The sequence below is a fragment of the Arachis duranensis genome, chromosome 8, assembly GCF_000817695.3.
Source record: "Arachis duranensis cultivar V14167 chromosome 8, aradu.V14167.gnm2.J7QH, whole genome shotgun sequence".
Taxonomy (NCBI): domain Eukaryota; kingdom Viridiplantae; phylum Streptophyta; class Magnoliopsida; order Fabales; family Fabaceae; genus Arachis; species Arachis duranensis.
Genome location: NC_029779.3, coordinates 49,778,009 through 49,794,526, shown reverse-complemented (window position 1 = coordinate 49,794,526; position 16,518 = coordinate 49,778,009). Strand labels below are relative to the sequence as shown.

General features: G+C 40.0%; 2 protein-coding genes across 2 annotated transcripts; both read left to right on the top strand.

The window, feature by feature from the left end:
• The first annotated feature begins 5,220 nt into the window (after positions 1 to 5,220).
• On the top strand, positions 5,221 to 11,966 carry LOC107463467 (26S proteasome regulatory subunit 8 homolog A). Its single transcript, XM_052253453.1, has 12 exons — positions 5,221 to 5,292; positions 6,481 to 6,627; positions 6,864 to 6,960; positions 8,706 to 8,912; positions 9,096 to 9,193; positions 9,654 to 9,878; positions 10,057 to 10,119; positions 10,242 to 10,405; positions 10,778 to 10,942; positions 11,111 to 11,225; positions 11,348 to 11,458; positions 11,550 to 11,966. Exons 1-12 carry the CDS (start codon positions 5,221 to 5,223, stop codon positions 11,688 to 11,690), a joined length of 1,605 nt encoding a protein of 534 aa, XP_052109413.1. The 3' UTR covers positions 11,691 to 11,966.
• Positions 11,967 to 13,634: 1,668 nt separating this feature from the next.
• On the top strand, positions 13,635 to 14,214 carry LOC107463466 (uncharacterized). Its single transcript, XM_016082260.3, has 2 exons — positions 13,635 to 13,733; positions 13,831 to 14,214. Exons 1-2 carry the CDS (start codon positions 13,635 to 13,637, stop codon positions 14,212 to 14,214), a joined length of 483 nt encoding a protein of 160 aa, XP_015937746.3.
• The last annotated feature ends 2,304 nt before the right edge of the window (positions 14,215 to 16,518 follow it).

Genomic DNA, 16,518 nt, shown 5'->3' with positions numbered 1-16,518 from the left:
TGGAGTTGGTAAGCTCCCATTCCGAGCACCTTTGCTACTCGGAATGGTCCTTCCCAATTGGCGGCGAGCTTTCCGTGTAGAGGTGGTCGTCTCGCATCTTCTGTTCGTCTGAGGACTAGATCGTCCTTGCTGAATGTTCTTGGGATGACCTTTTTGTTGTATTTCCTTTCCATCAATTGTTTTTTAGCTCTTTGTTTGAGCGCTGCGATGTTTCTGTCCTCATCCGCTAGGTCGAGTTCGGCGTTTCTCATGTCCGCGTTGTGTTGTTCGTCATATAGCTCGGTCCTTAATGTGGGTATTCCGACCTCAATAGGGATTAGTGCCTCTGATCCATAGACTAGCATGAAGGGCGTCTCACCTGTGGTGGCTTGCACTGTTGTATTGTAGCTCCATAATATTTCAGGTATTAGTTCTGCCCATTCTCCTTTTGCGTCATTGAGTTTTTTCTTTATTGCCTGCAATATAACTCGGTTAGCAGCTTCGGCCTGCCCGTTGGTTTGTGGGTGTTCGACCGAGCTAAAATGATGCTATATGTTAAAATATTTTAGAAACGAGCCGAGCTTACTATCTGTAAATTGTCTACCATTATCTGATCTTATTTCCTTTGGTATTTCAAATCGACATATAATGTTTTTCCATATAAAAGATCATACCTTTCGGCTGTTATTCTTGCTAAGGGTTGTGCTTCTATCCATTTGGAGAAATAGTCTATTATTGATACTAAAAGAAATTTTACCTGGCCTGGTGCTATCGGAAATGGGCCGAGAATATCAAGACCCCATCTGTGAAAGGGCTAGCTTACCTCTAGGCTGTGCATGGCCTCGGCCGGCTTTGTGGAAATGGCGGCGTGTTTATGACAGCTGTCACATGCCTTTACCTTTGTTATGTAATCTTTTTTCATGCTCGGCCAGTAATATCTGGTGCGGACGATCTTTGCGGCGAGGGCTCGTCCTCCGATGTGGTTTCCACACACTCCCTCATGTACTTTATCCATCACCTCTTTCGCTTCCTTGTTACTTAGGCATTTTAACAATGGTTGCGAGAAACCACGTTTATATAGTTCCCCAGCTATGTTTGTGTAAAGACTCGCTTTTCGTTTGAAGTGCTGTGGATTGGGTTCATCTCTGGGTATGATACCTGCGTTGATGTACTCAAGAAAAGGTGTCCTCCAGTCATGGAGGTGATTAATGCTTATAGATAATAATTCAATGCTTGGTTTCTTAAGTGTGAGTTGTGATAATGCTGATGCTTGTGTGTCTGCCCTAGTGGCGGCGAGTTTAGAGAATATGTCTGCCCTAACGTTTTTTTCTCTATGTACATGTAATATGGTGAATGAATTGAATTTTGAAATGAGATCCTTAGCTATGAGACAGTAGCGCTCCAGCAAGGGAGCTTTTACCTGAAATTCTCTTCAGATTTGTTGAACCACCAAGAGAGAATCGCAATACACCATAAGTTCGTACACTTGAAAGTTGAGGGCGAGCTTGAGCCCTACTATGAGCGCCTCATACTCGGCCTGATTGTTGCTTGCCGAGAAGTGGAATTGGAGGGATTGCTCGGCTATTACTTTGTCCTCTTCTTTCAAGATTATCCCTGCTCTGCTTCCTTCTCGGCTCGATGCTCTGTCAACATGTAACTCCCAGGCCTTGTTGTTGTGGTGCTCGTCTGGTGTTAGCTCGGAGATAAAATCTGCAAGGATTTGTGCTTTCAAGGTTGGTCTTGATTGGAACTGGATGTCAAATTCTGAGAGATCGACAGACCAATTGATAAGTCGTCCGGCCAACTCTGGCTTTGTCAATATTTGCCTTAGCGGTTGATTTGTCCTTACAATTATTGGGTGGCTTTAAAAGTAGTGCCTGAGCCTTCTGGCTGTTGTTACAAGTGTTAAGGCTAGTTGCTCTATTCTTGGATACCTCTGTTCTGCTGGATACATTACTCTGCTAACAAAATATATTGGCTTCTGTAGTCTTCCTATTTCAACAACGAGAGCCGAGCTTATAGAATAACTGGAAGTAGATAAGTATAAATATAAAGGTTTACTGACTTCCGGTCTTTGTAATACTGGTGGTGATGACAGGATGGCTTTGAGCTCGGCGAATGCTGTCTCGCATTCTGTAGTCCATTCGAATTTTTTATTCTTCGTCATTGTTTGAAAGAAGTGATATGATCGGTTTAACACTGCTGGCAGGAATCGTGATAGTGCGGCTACTCTCCCTGCTAACTGTTGGACCTCTTTCATCGTTTTAGGGCTTGCCATATTAAGTATTGCTCCACATTTTTCAGGGTTTGCTTCAATCCCTCGTGAGGTTAGCATAAATCCGAAGAATTTACCTCCTTGAACTCCGAAGGCACATTTCTCCGGGTTGAGTCTCATGTTGTATGCTCGGATCTGTCCGAATATCTCCTTGAGGTCGTCACAGTGTGATCTCTCGTGAGTGGTTTTGGCGACCATATCATCCACATAGATTTCCATGTTCCGACCTATTTGATGGCGAAATACTTTGTCCATCAGCCGTTGGTAGGTTGCACCTGCATTCTTTAGGCCAAATGGGATTGCTTTATAACAAAAATTTTCATGTTTAGTTATGAATGCTGTCTTGCTTTGGTCTTTCGGATGCATGAGGATCTGGTTGTAGCCAGAGTATGCATCCATGAAGCTTAAGCTTTTGAAACCTGATGCATTGTCTACAAGTTTATCAATACATGGTAAGGGATAAGCATCTTTAGGACATGCTTTGTTTAAATCTGTAAAGTCGACGCACATGCGCCATTTTACCTGAGCTTTTTCTTACCATTACCACGTTTGATAGCCATTTGGTGAATCGAATTTCTTTGATGAAGTTAGCTTTAAGGAGATTTCCGGTTTCTTCTAGGACTGCCTTTGATTTTTCTGTTCCGAGATTCTTTTTCTTTTGAGCTATAGGTCAGACTGTTCTGTCAGTGGCGAGCTTGTGGCAAATTACATCCGGGTTTATACCTGGCATGTCTGCTGGAGTCCAAGCGAAGAGATCGGTGTTGGCTTGTAACACCTTGATGAGGTCTGACCTTTCTTGTCCCTGTAAAGCTTGACCGATGTATGTTGCCTGCTCTGGCTTGTCGGTCAATGGAATTTTCTGGAGTTCATCCGTTGGTTGAGGTCTTTCTTCAGTGTCCATTTGGGGATCGAGCTCGGCCAAGGTTAGGACCTCATTTTGACTGAGGATCGCTTCGACTTCTTGCTGATGCTTCTCTTTTGTTTCCGACTTCTTCAGGCTTGCGTTGTAGCACTGGTGAGCTTGTTGGTGATTTGAGTGAAGCGTTGTTATGCTTCTGTCCTGTGCCTGAAATTTAACACACAGATGAAAGGTGGACACTACTACTCTAAACATGTTCAGAGCAGGTCTTCCGAGAATAATATTATAAAGACTGGGACAATCAACTATCAGGTATTGTAGATCTATAGTTTTTGATAATAAGCCTTCTCCTATCACTCTCTTTAGCCATATGTATCCCTTGATGGGGACCCTTTCCCCAGAGAAACCTAGTAGTTCTCCGAATGAGAGTTGTATCAGTTTTTCAGATAATTTTATTTTTAGAAAAGTGGAATAGAAAATTACATCTGCACTGCTACCTGGGCCCAAAAGGACTTTTCTTACCAATAGCTCGCCTGTTTGGATAGAGATTACCACCGGGTCGTCTAGTTTTGATGCTGCCGAGCATATGTCTGTCTGGCTGAAGGTGATTTGAAGGTCGAACTTGTCTTTGTTTTGCGGGGTTGTTCCTTCGATTGCCAGCATTGCGTGGTAGCTTCTTTTTCTTGCCGAGGTTGTTGCAACTCTGCTGGCAAACCCTCCGGAAATGCAATTTATAATGCCTTTTGGTGGTGTACTATTTGACCATTTATTGTCCTCTTTGCTCCCTGAGGTCTGTTGGCATTCTTTTGGGTCTCGGCCGTTTTCCTTATGTCTTCTTCCTTCGATATATTTGTCCAGAAAGCCTTGCCGAGCTAATCTTTCCAGCAGATCTTTAGCTATGACGCACTTGTCGGTTGTATGTCCGTACTTCTGACAGAAAGCGCAGTGCTTACTTCTGTCGACGAATCGTTGGCCTTGATAATTTCCTGTTCTTGCTGGATGTTTTATGATTTTGGCATTAAGTATTTCTTTAATTATCTTTTTCCTTTTTGTGTTGAACCAGGTGTAATTGTCGAACCTTGTGGTGAGTTTGAATGGTTTCCTGGAGTCTTTGTGGTCAGCCGACCTTATTGTTCGGCTTTCCTCCCTTTGGGGTCGCCTTCTTTCTGGTTTTTCGGCTTCACATAGTTCCTCTATCTCCATTTGTCCGGCCGCCCTTTCTCAAAATTCTTCCAATGTTTTTGGTTTTGTTACCGCGATTGTTTCTTTGAACTTCCCTGGCTTGAGATCGGCCTTGAGGGCATGTAGGTGGACAGCCGGGTCCAGGTCTGTTATCTCCATGGTAGCCTCTGCGAATCTCGTCATATAGTCTTTTAGGCTTTCTTGTGGACCTTGGCAGATGGTTCCTAGGTAGTCTGATCCATGTACATATATCCGCGCCGCCGCGAAGTAGTCGATGAAGGACTTCGCCAATTCTTCAAATGAAGAGATTGATCCTTCAGGTAATTTTGAAAACCAAAGTAATGCAGCTCCATCAAGGTATGTGGGAAAAGCCCTGCAAAGCACGGGTTCATTGTTAGGGCCATTAAAGAACATCATAGATTGGAATTTCTTAATATGAGCCCGGGGGTCACCAATCCCCTTATACGGCTCAAGGGAAGAGGGCAGTGTAAAATTCTTCGGCATATGATAGTTGGTAATTTTCTCAGAGAACGGGTTGTCCAAGGTTAACTTCTCCTTTGGAGGATTGACGTTCAGTAGGTCTGTGTTGTCTTTGCCTGGGCCCTTAGGGCCGTTCTCCTCGTGTTTGCTGGCGTTGTTTCGAGTGGACATCTCAGCGAGTCTTCGAACTTCAGCTTGCAGTTCTACCATCTGGGCCAGGAGCTCGGCCTGAGTGATTTGGTGAACTCCACTATCGGCCATATCGGAGAGTTGAGAAACCCTGCACAAAGAAGATACAAAGTGCAATATGAAGTAAAAAGGTGGGGTTAGGTTGACTCTTGGGACCCACGGTGGGCGCCAGATGTTCCGTCCTGAGTGGACCGAGATGTATGGCCTCTGAGGGGTCACTCAAGTCCTGGGTTGAGCTATACGTCGTCCAGGGGCAATGCCAGAGGTATGCCTCGATCCTTTGAAACACAGAGGTGGGAGCACTTGCACAAAGCACTCCGACGCTCAAGTAAGTATGTGAGTAATATCAGAATAAGAGAGATAAAATCAGAGAGAGTTCTGTTACCTGGCTTTTCATGGGTTATGTGGCCTGGTTTTATAGTTGAGTTTTGTGTTTAGTGAGTTCCGATAAATCTGGTAAGTGCCGTTGTTAGTATCTTTGACTTGCACAGAGTTGTTATCTTGCTTGGGTAGCGGTTTCCGTTGTTTTGTGGATAGCGCCCAATGGATAAGAGCAACCTGGTCGCAGTTTTCCGTTCCTGTTTGTTAGCTTCCGGGTTTCAAGCTCGGTTTCTGTTTGGATCTTATCTCCGAGTATAGTGGGGTACACATCAGTTAGGTTAACTACAATGAGGATTTTTTTCGGAAATAAAAAAGAAATTCATATTTTTCCAAACACCATTTTAAACTTTAATTCTCCGAATATGATTTTTTTTGTATAGAGCAAGTTCACTGTACCCCGGGCGAACTCTATAAAAATTATAGTTATAGAGTTCGCCTATCCCTGGCAAACTCTCTTTAATTTTTTTCAATACCGTTGTTTTAATCTATTATCATCTCCAAATAGTATATAGATCTACAAATAGTATATAAGAGTACACAAAAATACACAGACAACAAGCATGACTTCTTCAAAAAAATTTTTAATTATAAATTAAAAAAAGTCATATTTAATAATGACAATCATTATTATTGTCTCCAGAAATACATAGGTATACCGAAATAAGCCATATTTAATAAGAATTTTTTAAATTATAAATCTTATTTTATTTTAATCTTTTTTAAAAAACTAAAAGAGGGTAAAAGAGTGATGTTTAGATAAAAGGGCCAAAAAATCCAATGAATTGGGGCAGCTTAAAACCCGATTTGGATTGATGAGGTTTCAGCTTCTTTGTTAACAAAATGGGCCTTCTAGAAGAGCAAGCCCAGGTTGTCCGAATGAATCCCAACCCTTGAGCTTTTCTCCAGACTTCTTCTTCCCAAATCTGAACCTCCATGGCTCCATTCCTCTACCTCTAACCTCCTTGTTCTTCTAATCTATCACGCTGCCTCACCTCCTCCTTTTCCCCACTGTGTCGCGCTCACTGCCAGCCTCATCTCCTCCCAGCCGCACGCGATTCGCCGGCGTCGATGCATCACCTCCTCCTTGCTGCGTCGTCGTTCGCCTAGCTTCCCGGTTGTTCTCTGCGCTTGCTAGTCGCACTTCGCCGTAGCTTGTCACGTGTCGTCGGCGTCACCCGACTCACCCCCTCCTTGTTACTTCGCATGCCGGGCTGACCAGAAGCTCCGCGCCTATCAGGCTCCTCTTCTACAGTCTGCTACGCGCTTCCATTTTCTCGGTGTGGTAGGGTTGCTGCTTCTATTTAATTTTTCAATCTTCAATTTTTGATATATTAATTATTTTGATTTTTTTTACTAATCTATATGTTTTTGTTGTGGCCGAAAGATGTATGAATTTTGGTAGAATTTTTAATTTTTGATCTGTATAATTTTATGTTTTTTGTTGTTATGATTTATATGTTTTTTTTTTCTAGAAACAATCTAGTATACACTTCAACCATTAACACGTTTTTATTGAAGTTGATATTCAGTATTTCTCTTCAATCTGCTGAGCCTGTCACCGGAACCGGAGCCCCTTTTCTCTCAGCGCGTCGCTGTCTTCCTCCTCTGTCCGCAAGTAAGTTCCTCTCTCTCTCTCTCTCTCTCTCTCTCTCTCTCTCTCTCTCTCTCTCTCACACACACACACACACACACACACATTGTGAATGACTGAATCTGCACTTGTGAAGTTGTGAATTTGGGCTGCAATTTTGGCATTTGATTATGTTGGTGGGATTCTGCAATTTTAGTGCTCCTCATCACCCTCCACCATCACCATCGTCCTTCACCACCACAGAACCACCTCCGGCAAACCATCACACCACCATCCACCACCCTTTTCTCGCCGTTTCGACCACCAATGCAGCGCCACCATCGATCATCACCCCCAGCGTCTCCGTCAGAACCACTGAACCTCCACCGTCATCTTCTTCTTCTTCTTCCCTTCTTTCTTCTTCTTCTTCTTCTTCCACCCTCACCGAACAACCACCGCCAAAAACCCTTTCTCTTCCCCTGTCTCCTGCCTTCTCTGTCTCACCGCCGGCTACCATCCAGCTCCGCCACGACTGTCTTCTTCCCCTCCTCACAACCTCGCACTGCGGCTCTCTAGCTCGCCCCTGCCTCCCTCATTCTCAGTCGCAGAATCAGAACAGAGCCACTCTAGTTCCAGTGAGTTCAGACGCAGCAGCGGCTGGACACTGCCACTGCATCCCTCTCCTGAGTTCTTGTTCTGTTCTTCGACTCAGGTTCCCAGATCACCTTTTCTTCTCTGTTTTAGTTAATTTAGGATTAGTTATATGTTGATTCTAGTGTTAATTTGATTTGGTTAGGATTATTTGCTGCTGTTAGTTGTGTTTAGGTTAGAATTAGGATTTTCTGATTAGAATTAGTTAGTTTATACATAGTTAAACATGCTGTTAAGAGTTTCTTGAGTTTGAATTTCAATTTGTTTGGATTGATTGGCTGATACTTTGGTGAGTCATTACGAAATGCTGCTGATTTTTCATGTTATTGGTGCTGAATTTTGAATTGGTGTTGCAAAGAATGTTTCTTGGCGCTATTTTGTGTTGTTTATGCTTTTGCACGCCAAGTGTTCGACAATATACCTCAAAGAGCTTTTAGTGAAAATTTTGGCCCAAACTTTGAAAATCAATGCTTGTTTGTACATGATTCTTGTTATTATGCATTGATGATTGAATATGATATGTTTCTTATTGGCCAATTTTTTTTTTAAGTTGTGAATGTCTTATGTTCCTTTGCCTAATAGTACAAGATTAATGAAATTAGTCCTATGTAATCCAACTATGTCAACTTTGTATGCTTATTTAGTTTCAGGTAGTATTGGGAATGAAATTCAAATATTGAAATATGATATGTTAACTGATAGAGTAAATGTTCAAATTGGTTTAAGACATGTAGGATATCAAATCAGTTGCTTCCAAGATTTTTAACATCGAGTTGGTTTTTTGTAGAACAAAATAATCATCAATTTAAGGACCAACTGGTATTTAAATATATATTAGACTGAAGGACTGAAGATGCCATTTTAAATAGAGAGACCAAATTGATGTACAAACTGTTTAGAGTGTAAAGGACCAACTTGATGGTGCTAAAATCTTTGGAGAACTAAATTGAGCTTTTACTTTCATTTCATATATGTTTCATTTCATATCATATCATATGCAAATCTGCAGCAAATTTTTACAGATTTTGATGATTGATGACACTTTTATGTTGGAATTTCATATTTGGATTTAAGTTTGTACTTTTTCTAAAGATCTTAAGATTTGGTGGATGACATTTCATGTATTACTTTAAATTTAGAAGATATTTTAAAATTTATAAGCATAGAGATGAAACATGCGGCGGAGGCTGCACCGGAGGAAAACTGCTCTGCCAAGCCAGCCTCCAAGGGGGAGGGTCTCTGCCAGTACTACTCTCTCCACATCCATGAGCTACAGCTCTTTCTCTGCCAGAAAACGCACAATCTCAACCGTCTCGAGGCTCAGCGCAATGAGCTCAATTCTAGAGGTACCCTCCTTAGTCCTTACCATAACCTTACCTTTACCCTTGCCCTAATCTATACATGCTTGCCTTTATTATAAAATAAAATTAATGCGTTTAATAACTATTTGGTTGGATTTAGTGCTATAATTAATAATTTAAGTTAACTAATGAAAGGGTGTTTCTGTGGTTAATGGCAACTTTGGACAGTGAGGATGCTCAGGGAGGAGTTGCAGTTTCTCCAGGAGCCCGGATCGTATGTAGGGGAAGTTGTGAAAGTTATGGGAAAGAGCAAAGTCTTAGTCAAGGTCCGGTCTCGCTCCTCTGCTTACTGTTTATTCTACTCTCTGCGGTGAATTGAATCTTTTTACGTTTCCTCTCCTGTATTACAATTATCGTTATCTAAAATTGGCATCTTAATATTTACTTCGATTCGCATGTTGTTCAAGTTACCTAAATGGTTGTGTCATTCTGCTATAGGCATAAGTATCATTTGAACTTGCACTCTAAATCATTGATGGACATGTTCTTCTTTGAAATTTTTGTTCAGTTAAGGACACCTAAGCTTCGTCTGATTTGTTACAGATCTATGTTTTATCGTTTAAAGGTCCCTTTTTCTGGATTATGAAGTGTCGTCTTTCTGGTCTGCAGAACCCTTTATGTCCTTGAAGAGTGTTTTATACGGATTTGGATTATTTATGGGATGTTTTGATTATAATCACTAATGAGAATCTAGATGAAGTTCTGATTTTCCTATTCTTTCTTCAGGTTCATCCAGAAGGGAAATATGTGGTGGACATTGATAAAGATGTTAACATTACAAAGATTACTCAATCGACAAGAGTAGCTCTTCGTAATGATAGTTATGTCCTTCATTTAATTCTACCGAGCAAAGTTGATCCATTGGTCAATCTGATGAAAGTTGAGAAAGTTCCGGATTCTACTTATGACATGATTGGTGGCTTAGACCAGCAAATCAAGGAGATTAAAGAGGTATGTAATCATATAAGATATTGACTGATATACTTCCAATATTTGCATTTTGTGAGATCTATTTATCCATCTTTTTAATCCGCATACACGTTTTTTGTATATTTATTTTTTAAGTGTATTCATCATAGAAAATAATTATAATTGTTGCTGAGTCTCATGTATGTCATCAATTTTTCAGGTCATTGAGCTACCAATTAAACATCCCGAACTGTTTGAAAGTCTTGGAATAGCTCAACCTAAGGTACTATCTCTTTGAGATTGTCACATAACTTACCATGCTTCCATCAGTATATTGTACTTTTTGTTCTTTGTTTGCATACGTTTTTCACTTTCCCCATTTGCTGACAATCTCATGAATCGCAGGGTGTTCTACTCTATGGGCCACCTGGTACTGGAAAAACGTTGTTGGCTAGGGCAGTGGCTCATCATACTGACTGTACCTTCATCAGGGTATCTGGGTCTGAATTAGTTCAGAAATACATTGGAGAAGGTTCCAGAATGGTCAGGGAACTTTTTGTCATGGCCAGGTACATTCTCTTCTTATCTCAGCTTGTTATGCTCATTGTGTGTTGCCCTTCATTGAAATGGGGGGAAAATATGTGCCTGGCTCCCTGTGGCTTCACGACTTTCTGGATTGAATATGCTTCTGTTATTAATGTTGTGGTTGTGAACTTTGTAGTTGGATGCTTATTAATCTGAGAATGAATTTGGCATAAATATTAATCCTTCTCCAATTTCAAGTAAGTGCCGGTTGAAAAGAGAAAAATTATACTTATAAAGAGTTTTGCATTAACATTCTTTGATTCATTGCTTTATTGGTTTGTATGCTAGGAACTATGCCTGATGAAGACATGCTTAACCATATTATGATTGTGACGTGACACTACTCTTTTTCACAGGGAGCATGCTCCATCAATTATCTTCATGGACGAAATTGACAGTATTGGATCTGCTCGAATGGAATCTGGAAGTGGCAATGGTGATAGTGAGGTGCAGCGCACTATGCTGGAACTTCTCAACCAGCTAGATGGATTTGAAGCTTCAAATAAAATCAAGGTTATACAGTTTGTTTATGTTGGAGCTATACTGCTATTATGCATTCAGGAGAACTTTTTAAAACTAGCCTGGCTAGAAATAGAAAAAAAAAGTAACATATAAACAATATGTTTCACTCTATCTTACTCATTTAAGATGTATGTTTATTTAAGCAATTTTATGAGCAAGTTCTAAAGAAAAATATGCAATACAGGTTTTGATGGCACAAACCGGATTGATATCCTGGATCAAGCCCTCCTTAGACCTGGACGAATTGACAGGAAGATTGAATTTCCAAACCCAAATGAGGAGGTATGCTTAAGTACCTACTACCTTAGCATTTACTCTTTTATATACTTGTTCCAGGAAAGAAGCAAATACACTTACACACACTGCGTTCATATCACTCCTGACACTGAGTTAATCTCATGCAGTCTCGACTAGATATTTTGAAAATTCATTCAAGAAGAATGAACTTAATGCGTGGCATTGATTTGAAGAAGATTGCTGAGAAGATGAATGGAGCATCTGGTGCAGAGCTTAAGGTATGTTTCACATTGTTTACGCTGCATTTGTCTGTCCAGCTGTTTTTAAGTTGTCTCGATTCTATTCATTTTTCTTTTTTCTTTTGTTTAGGCCGTGTGTATAGAAGCTGGAATGTTTGCTTTGAGGGAGAGCAGAGTACATGTGACACAGGAGGACTTTGAGATGGCTGTGGCCAAGGTTATGAAAAAGGAAACAGAGAAGAACATGTCATTGCGGAAGTTGTGGAAGTGATTTTTCGTTTTAACTTTGGTACTATAATATTGTCAATTTTATGGTATAATAGTTTGGTGAGTTCTATGGTGCCTTTTACTATGGTGCCTAAATTGTCTAACTTGCTTTTAAAGGTAAAAAATAAAATGTTTAAAGTAAAAAGTAAAATATTTAAAATTTATTAAATATTATGAATTTGCCTTTTTTGATAAGTTAGGCACAATGTCAAAGGCACCATAGCAACAATATTGATTATAAGTACTCAATATTAATAATTATGAGATTGATGGTTGTTATAAATATGCTAAATTGAAAAAAAAATATTAATTTGGAATATAATTTGAATTCAAATTTTGAATTTCTATTTTGAAGCAACAAATTTGTTGAATCTAAAATGTAAATTTAATTTAGAAAAGCAATAACCACATATTGCAATAAATATAAATTAAATAATAAAATTTGAATTTTACAAATATTATAAAAAGTTATTTCAATAGAAATAACAACTTTGGTTTTGGTACAAAATAATTATTTGTAAATTATATCAATTGGATTAAAAAAAATCAAAATCAATTATGAAAATGAGAAGAGATGAACAATAAACAATGATAAAAAAGAGAAAAAATAGATAAAATAAAAAATATATAACAAAAATATAAGATATAGTAGTTTTAAGATAATAGATATAAAGACAAAATAGAAGAAAATATTGCAATTTATATTCGAATAAATGACCATATGTACCCATGAAAGATGAAAACGCTGACAATTGTACCCATAGCAGACCGAAACTAACTTTGTACCCATTGAAGATGCGGTCCGTGTGACAAAAATACCCTGCCTTGGTTTGACACCAGCCTCGTCCTTATACGAACCTACGTGGCATTCCAAACCCCCCAAACCCCTATCTACGTGGAACCCTTTTTTTGTTGCTAACTATTTGGTTTTTGAGGAACATTGCGTGGGCGAGAAAAGGTGTGCCCTAGCAGAGATTGTAGGTCGCGATCGCTTGCTTTCCCAGTCGGAGAAGTCTTGTGAAGCACTCCCAAGCGCAGAAGGTGAATCCAGGGGTTTCGTCATCGTCATCCCCAAGTCGGAGAAGACAGTAAGAAGGCAATTCGTAACCCAAGGGTCTCGTGGCGGACGGCACAGAGGCCACTACCTTTGCTGCGCAGCGAACAGAGGTATCTCATAGCCATTCTTGATTAATTTCATGTCATTCCCATTAGTAAGTCCTATTGCTGTACCTAATGAAATTATGTAATTGCTGAGGATTGCTAGAAAAGTTGGGTTAGGGTTTGTGTTACCTGTGGTTAGATACAATTTTTTCTTAGCTTGTGTTGGTTATTTTCACTTCCAGGAATGGCCACCATCCATATAACATTGTATATTAATCATAGAGGACGGTTTGAGAAAGGGCCTGGTGGGAGAATTAGTTATACTGGTGGTGAAGTCACAGAAATCAATAGGGTGAATGTTGATACACTGAACGGTTTTTTCATATCTGATTTGTTGAAGGACATTGGATATACGTCCGTTTCTATTTTTTACTGGCAAGAACCGGGGAAGGAGCTTGATGATGGGTTGAGGGACCTAAGGGTTGATATGGACGTAGTTAGAATGTATGAGGCAGCCGTGAAAAATGGTAACAAAATAAATGTTTATACAGAGCATCCGGTAGACCATCCGGTAGACCAGCCTGTGTTAGTTGAGTATGACTCCGTCAAAGAGGAGAATAAAGACATGTGCCAAAAGGGTTCCAACACCAAAGAAGAGTCCAAAGAGAATATTGGTAGTAGTGGAAGATCATGATGATGCTGAAATTGTAGGTAATGTGGAAGTTGTGAAAGAGGACCAAAGAAGGGGTGAGGCCCATAACAGGGAAGAGGCCCATGAAGAAAATAAACAGGCCGAAGTTGAGGCCCAAAAAGAGGACAGTCTCAGTATGTCCCAAGAGACATCAGGATGGCTGAAATGTTCTGGGAGGAGACCTTAGAGGCGGTAGATGCTGAAGCAGCAGCCACTGAGGACGGAAACGATTCCGCAACACCACATCATGCTCAAGTAAGTGCATTATGTTTAGTTAGAATTCCTTAGTTTGCTGCAACAATAACTTATTATCCTAAGATCGGTTTGTTTTCTGCAACATTGCACACCACAGGGAATGCCGCCGCCAACAACCACACAACAACAACCTCCAACCAACAATGCAACAACCAAGAAACAAGTTAAAAGGAGAAGTGTTAAGCGACCCCTCCCACTGCAAAAAACGCAGCAAACACCTCCCCCATCTGCCAACAAACCATCTACCACCCCATCCACACACAACTTTGAAACTACACTGCATCCACTGCAAGGTGCTAGTGCAGGGACATCGACACGGTTCGTGCAATTCATGCCAACACCGGGAGTGACTACGGGTGCTACAGGCCGAGGCACAGCTGCTAGGGGTGGACTTCATAGCAGGGGACGAGGAAGGAAAGTCGCATTCAGTGGATCAAAAACAGGTGTCTCAAGTGGGAGCAGTAACTCAACTTCGATTTGATAGAAACTCATGGGTTTGGAGACCTAATCAAGACAGGAAATTGATGGTTGATTAATGTTATGTTTGCGTTTTTTAATGTACTCAACTTTGATCATCAAAAACTCTTGCTGGCTTTTGATTGTTTTGTTTATTAAAGAGCAACTCAAGACTCTTGTATTGTGTAATTATCATGGTCTGGGTTAGGATAAGGTAGCTAAACTTGAGTTCAGGGTGTTTTTTGACCAACTGAACTTGCCTTCATTGGCTTATGTCATGACTATTTTTTGAGAATCAGAATTCACTTTTTACAATGGTTATTTTATCAGTCTTTTAACAGCACCTTCTTTTGAATTTGGATGAAAGCTTTGAATGGACACCAAAAGCATATTGTTGCTATGTTTCTTGTTCTAGTTATACTTACTTCCTTAGGAAGAATAGATAGATTCAGGTGACAATACATAGGCATTGTTTCAATATAAACTTTACCTCATTTTACATGGCTGCATCAACTACAAAATAAACAAAACGCTACCAGAAATCCAAGATTTCGTGTCTATGTTAATGCATCAGAATTAATAAGATCAAAGTTACAATCACTTAAGCAGCATGTCATACCAAAGTTCCCAACTCATACACATCTTACAATTTCATAACCAAATACAACTCACAAAATAAACAGAAAGCAACCCCCAATGCAATGGTTGAAAGCAACAGCCTCATTCCCTTAAGTTCTCCCCTAATTTCACCCCTAAATTTTTCCAACTTCCTGGCCATCATTGAGGATGATTGCGGATTTTCCACACCACTCGTGACAGTCACACCATCTTCATGCCTTGAATAAGACTGATCGGAATTTCTTTTTCCTAAAGCTCTTGCTAGGCCTTCCCATCCTTCTTCAATTTCATCCACCCATACAAAGTATTTGCAATCTCTTGTTTGGAAAAAAAAATGAACCAAAGTGTCAACTACAATGTCAAAAATAGATTTCTAACCTGAACAAAACCACTGCGTGTATATTACCGCCCACCCAGGACATCTGATGAACCATCTATTAGGGTTTGTCATTGTGCCAGACTCAATCAACACAACATCCCTCCCACACAAGCATTTGCCGTCTAGCATCTTTTCCTTCATTCTCTTCGAACTCGAAGAACTGCTGCGAGTTCCATCACTTGCACGAGAGTTAAATCTTCGCAAAGACATCCTAGGGCTCACGAGAAAATTCCTTCTCTCCTTATGTGCACTTGACACTGGATGAGGTTGAAGTCGATTGCATTTATTGGGGTGTGGTTCGAATTGGGGAAGATGACTCCCTAGGGTTTCCACTTCATGGGTTAATCCTTATAGTAACGTTCAAATCCACATAGATAGGGATTTGGGGGGTTTGGAGTGCCACGTAGGTTCGTATAAGGACGAAGCTGGTGTCAAACCAAGGCAGGGTATTTTTGTCACACGGACTGCATCTTCAATGGGTACAAAGTTAGTTTCGGTCTGCTATGGGTACAATTGTCAGCGTTTTCATCTTTCATGAGTACATATGGTCATTTATTCATTTATATTCACATTTACCTTATTTTTGTTATTTATCATTGTTCGTAATTGGATAAGTTATTCTTACATATCCCCGTTAGTAACTTTTTAATTGTTACCGCTAATTTAATAAGTTATTCTTTATGGTATCCAGAGGCAACAGTCTTGAATAATCAAACATGTCTATCATACTCTCAATTCATCGGTGAAAAAAAAGGTTCTACTATCAATTTCTGAAAAACTCACTGACAATAATTTCACTACATGGCATCATCTTGTGATTCTCATCATTTAGAACCTCAACCTCAAAGATCATCAATCAGCTGCCAAAATTCCAGAATAATTCGAGGAAAATGCAGCAAAGAAAACAAAATCTGAAACCACCACCTAGAAAGAAAGGTGACTAGATGATCTAACTTCAACTACTTGGCTGGTTGCATTTATTTCAAATTCTCTCAAGAACAAGACTATTCACTGAACTAGATTTCATGAGGTATGTCGCATTCTAAACGACTGTTTCTCAGAATCATCAGCTACTCGCATTCAAAGCCTAAAATCATTGTTGAAATTTGTGAAAAAGACTGGTTCAGTCAAAGAATACTTGTCTAAGATTCAAGGATTAGTTGATTCCTTGTTTGCAATTGGTTATAAAACCCAAGAAGAAGATCACATTGCTACAATCTTGGATGACCTATCAGAAGAATATACCATATTCATCACTTAAATGATGTCTCGCTTAGGGACTTTCAAGGTTGCAGAGGCAGAATCATTTTTCGTTGCCTATGATGACATGTT

Bases quoted from the DNA above. Each gene is read 5' to 3' on its own strand.
- LOC107463466 (XM_016082260.3), top strand. From the start codon at position 13,635: ATGGCTGAAATGTTCTGGGAGGAGACCTTAGAGGCGGTAGATGCTGAA. The intron at 13,734-13,830 runs GTAAGTGCATTA...TGCACACCACAG, and splicing joins CAACACCACATCATGCTCAA to GGAATGCCGCCGCCAACAAC.
- LOC107463467 (XM_052253453.1), top strand. From the start codon at position 5,221: ATGCCAGAGGTATGCCTCGATCCTTTGAAACACAGAGGTGGGAGCACT. The intron at 9,194-9,653 runs GTCCGGTCTCGC...TTCTTTCTTCAG, and splicing joins AGAGCAAAGTCTTAGTCAAG to GTTCATCCAGAAGGGAAATA. The intron at 9,879-10,056 runs GTATGTAATCAT...TCAATTTTTCAG, and splicing joins AAATCAAGGAGATTAAAGAG to GTCATTGAGCTACCAATTAA.